General features: G+C 35.1%; 1 protein-coding gene across 1 annotated transcript; it reads right to left on the reverse strand.

Annotated features, from left to right (window-relative positions):
- Nucleotides 1-788: 788 nt before the first annotated feature.
- Nucleotides 789-3,353, reverse strand: LOC128240862 (40S ribosomal protein S26-like). Its single transcript, XM_052957817.1, has 4 exons — nt 3,318-3,353; nt 2,509-2,686; nt 1,739-1,872; nt 789-916 (listed from the first exon to the last, which is right to left on the reverse strand). Exons 1-4 carry the CDS (start codon nt 3,318-3,320, stop codon nt 842-844), a joined length of 390 nt encoding a protein of 129 aa, XP_052813777.1. The 5' UTR covers nt 3,321-3,353; the 3' UTR covers nt 789-841.
- Between the last annotated feature and the right edge of the window lie 1,497 nt (nt 3,354-4,850).

Raw genomic sequence — 4,850 nt, forward strand, 5'->3', positions numbered from 1 at the left:
GTGGTCTATGAAAGCCCTGGTCGAGTGCTCCAGTCTTTCCCACCTCACTTTCTTCCTTAAAAATCCTTTTCCAACTCTTGTCACTTCCTTTTAATATCAAGAAACTTCCATTTCCTTTCGCCTTGTTTACAAATTGTTGCCTTCCATTCCAGGTTGTAAAAATTATCTCCCTCAGGTTATAAAGTACAATTATTTATATGAACCGTACAATACTACATGTAGCTCTCAACAACTCACCATGTAAAAATTTAAGTCGTCACTTTGAACACTCATTATCTAAAGAAAATTGCTGGAAATAGAGGAGCCATTATGATTTTTCAAACGGAATAGATTTGTTTAACATAGATGAAGTCTGGTAGTTATTTGCAAATAGAAGTTTCGATCAAAGCTCCAAGTCAATTGATAATTGGCCAAAAGCTCGTAGCGTGTAAGTGTGTAGTTTAAGCAATTCACTGACCAGAACTCTTGTTACTAGGGCATTTATCGAACCTGGCCTTGACAATTTGCCCATACATGTTGCCAAAATGTGATGAATGGACACTGGATTATGGGTGAATCCACAATACTGACAAGTTCTTTAATATGCCCACAATGGGTGTTTTAATAATTTGTTCATTCTTTTTAGCAAGATTAAACATTTCTTTTGACAAACAAAAGTACCACGTTTCATAAAAATACTTTCAGAGAAATACACATGTGCAAAATCCCTGTCACCAACCAAGACAATGCTACAACCATACCTAGGCTTTTTAAGCTAAATCTCAGACAAATAATAAACAAGACTTCAATCTTGGACAGTTTTTTTAATGTAAATTATACAATAAACAAGAGGTGGCTCGATCTAGCTAGAGCGGGCCGCTCCACCTCCGCCGCCGCCACCACCTCCCTGCTGCTGTCCTGGTCTGGGGGCTCCATCCTAAAATATACAAGTCGTGTTACAAACATCCTTAATTCCATTGATTGACACAATGTTACATAATGAAGGAATTTGCTCTTTTTGTTGGATTTTCTTGTTATAAAAGCATTATTCTGTAATTTGTAAACAATGAAATTCTAACAATAATTTGATCTGATACGAACAATTAAAATTAGGGATTTATATCTGTCAAACCTTCTTTATACCAATAAACCAATAATAATCAAACAAACCAAATATTTAATTGTAATAAATTGTTGAATTATTTTATAATTAAATAGCATGGGAGTAGTATATAAAACTGCTTATAAATGCAAAACCGCTGTCCAAAACGATGAATTGGGTAAAACCAAACAATGTATTCTGTTGAATTAAAGTGTTGAAATCATTGAATTTCAGTGTTGAATTCATATAGAACTTGAGCTTTCTTGAGCACAAACAATTGATTTTTGACATCACTTATATATAATCATTGTAGATTCTTCACAATTGTTTGGGAGTCAGTCTGCCAGATAACAGTTTGCATTTTAAGGCAGTCAAAACAGAAATATGAACAAAAGGCATATCAGGAGTGTTCACTCTCTACGCCAGAGGAATGGACTTCGCTGTACATTTGCTTATTCAATACAGTCACTAGCAACATTTTAACCATGCTACATTTCTTTAAATTATTGTTAATTTATGGCTAAGATTAAGTTTTTTGGCAAGCATACATCAACAATATAGAACGCTGTAGCTATACTAGAATTTCCTGTGCTTCCTTAGAAAAACAGTTGAACTAAAAACTCAATTTCAACAATTTCCATAAAACCCTATACTCACCCTGATTGGCCTAAATCTTATTGGTGGAGTTCTGTCTTTACGGGCTTCTCGTGACCTGTTACGTACAACCTTGGAGTGGATTGCGCAGGAGACACAGTATAGAAGTTTAGCATACAGCTTGGGCAGGGCATACACTGGAAGGAGAAAACGGCTATATAAAACTTATTTAACAAAACATCAAGACGGAAAAGTGACAGGAAGTGAAACATAAATTGATCATCAGTAAATTTACTGATAAAAAATATGATTTTCCTTAATTCACACCTTGAATTATTTTGTTTTTTACATTTGATGTTTGCACATTGGATTAACATGAGATTTATTGGTTAACTTCTTTTTTTACAAAGAATACTTTCAAAAAATTCCAAACTTCTCAATTCCCCAGTCATCAAAATGACACCAATTTTGGTATGTAAACTGAAATATGTTCTGTTCAAAGAAATGTAATTCCCCATTTGTGGATCAAACATTTCAATTACTGTTAAGTTAATGTACAGAAGGCAAATTTATATATGATTATTAAAACTGGCACTATCCTTGACCTGTTCTCTGTGATTATAAACCCCATCAATACTAATGCTAGGAGTGAGCGCTGATTACAAATGGTTAAAACAAAACAATTTTAACAATTAATATAAACCATGTTAGTGGGTATTTTATTACCTGTGGGCTTTCGACTTGTGTGGGAAACCCCATGCACTAAAGCACCTTTTTACAATATTGCCATCTACATTATACTCTTATCTTACAAAAATCCAACCAAGACCTACCATCATATACACTGGCGTCAGATATATCTCTAACAGCAGCAGCCTCCACAATGTTGCGGATGACAAACTTCTTGATGGCCTTATCCTTAGGGACACATCTCGCGCAGTTTGTGCACCTTACGGCCTGCACATGGCCACGGCCTTTTTTGTTGCGACCGTTATTCCGCCGCTTTTGAGTCTGAAATAACAAGCATGCATTACAACTTAACATTCAATTGTTAAAATTTGCTATAAGATGACAGTTGATATGCTCAATAGGATCCTTGACAACATCATGACATTAACTGCAGATACAAAAACTTTCAGCATAATTTTATATTTCACATATCTCAATTTAGAGTACTAAATCTCAAAAACCCATTAACATAACAAGTAGCTATTTTAATATTCGTTGCACATAAAGCGGCACATGCGTAAGCTTAGCATTTAAATCGAGTTTAATCATATTCGAGCAGGGTGTTTACATTTTTCGTAAAATGCGATGATTTCTTCACCATTTAGATATTAAATTACCCTTGCTGTTACGTGAAATTATTTTCATGGCATTTGTTGTTATCAATTCTGATTATGACTGAATAATACATTCTGGTGTCAGTGCAATTCCCCACCCACTCTATAACGTGAAGTTGTGGAACGCACGTGGGTTAATAAAATTAAAATTTTATTTCATATTGATTCTATTTTAGCGAATGTCAAACGTTAACATAAGAACGGGTTGACTGTTTCAAATACAGCCGAAGACAATTGCGCTTCTGCGTCAAAATTTCGAAAAAATAGAGAAATTTCTTCCAAGATTTACTACCACGCACCATACTCTAGGCGATCCAACCGGAAAAGGAAGTGCATTGATATTTTTGCAGTAAATAGGTCGAACCAAAAACACAAAACGGAATAAAAATAAAGCATCTATATCACGCATAAAAGAACCATTTGTTTTAAATATTATGACATACACTTCAATAAACCAATTTCAAAAGAGTGTTTCCATAGATATTTTGTGCTTGAAATATTATTTTATGTTGGAACTATTTTATGCGTGTTCAAACGATTACAAACTACTAATAGTACTGACTAAAACCGTAAACATATTCGCAGTGAGCTCCCCTACATATATAGCGAGATAGAGAATCCAATAGACCAGCGTTCAAAATTACTCTTTTTGCGAAAATCCCACAAACCGGTGGGAGTAAAACTGTCCTTTTGGTTACACAATTATGTTTCAGTCATACTTGGTGATGTGACGGGGCCAGGCCATAATGCATCCATTAAAGGGCGCGGGCAGACCTTTATAAACTCGACAAAAACCAAGTACACCCACTTTTAGAAGATCATCAACTATGAGAATTTGATAACAAACTTCAGCTTGAATGAAATACAATTACTCACTACACAGTACCAAAAATGGGCGGGGAAGGCTAAAACTAAAATGTTTCCAAAGAGTATGTACTGTATTATTTAATTTTGAAGAACAGTCTTTTGTATGAGAACACAATACATCATTTGAATCATGTTTTTGTGTAATAAAGAGTTGAGCAAATGTGACAAAAAAATATTACATCGGATTTGGCTCAAACAGAATGTGCATCTTTTTCGGAAAAGTCTGTCGACAATATCAACATGCTTTTGTGTAGAAAAACAACTTAACACAGTACGTGTTTTGTTGCTTTGTGGTGATTGTTTCTTTTTTAATATTTGCTTAAGATAGAGAAAGTGCGGGCTATTGGTGACTATATTGATAAATAGTTTTGTGTGATGTTTTTTTTAATGGCAATCTCGTTATGCCTTTTTTAAAAAGCGCATAACACACTGAATACATTCTACTGAATACATTTTAGTATCGCGGCATCACAAGCGTGTCCCGGGGTGGGGGTGCATTAGCCCCACCACCCATCTTTAATCGTCCAATTTTATTTTTAATTTAAAAAGGGGAAAATAGGAATTGAATACGCCAAAAATTGACCACTTAGTACTGAAAATTGTTTAAAAAAAATCTAGGAGAGTATCCCTTAACCCCCCTAACAACACTTTAAACCATATAAATTTCGGTTCTGAGGGAAGGGCGCAGGTCAAAATCTTACGCTCCTAAGTTACTCCCCCTCTAACGTCAAATCCTGTATCAGCCCCAGCGCATCATGTTATCGTGGACGGATCTTTTTTTTCGCTGGCGGACTTTAATATTTAAAATACCACGTTTCTCTATTTCAATCGATCAGTTGACATATATATGCAAAAAGTATGACATTGCCGTGGGAAATGGAAAAAAATAATATGTATACCCGTTGTCCGCATTTGTCCTGGTACGGGATCGCACGGCGCTAGAACCATCAACTCGATTTTTTTTA

The sequence above is a fragment of the Mya arenaria genome, chromosome 7 (assembly GCF_026914265.1).
Source record: "Mya arenaria isolate MELC-2E11 chromosome 7, ASM2691426v1".
NCBI lineage: Eukaryota > Metazoa > Mollusca > Bivalvia > Myida > Myidae > Mya > Mya arenaria.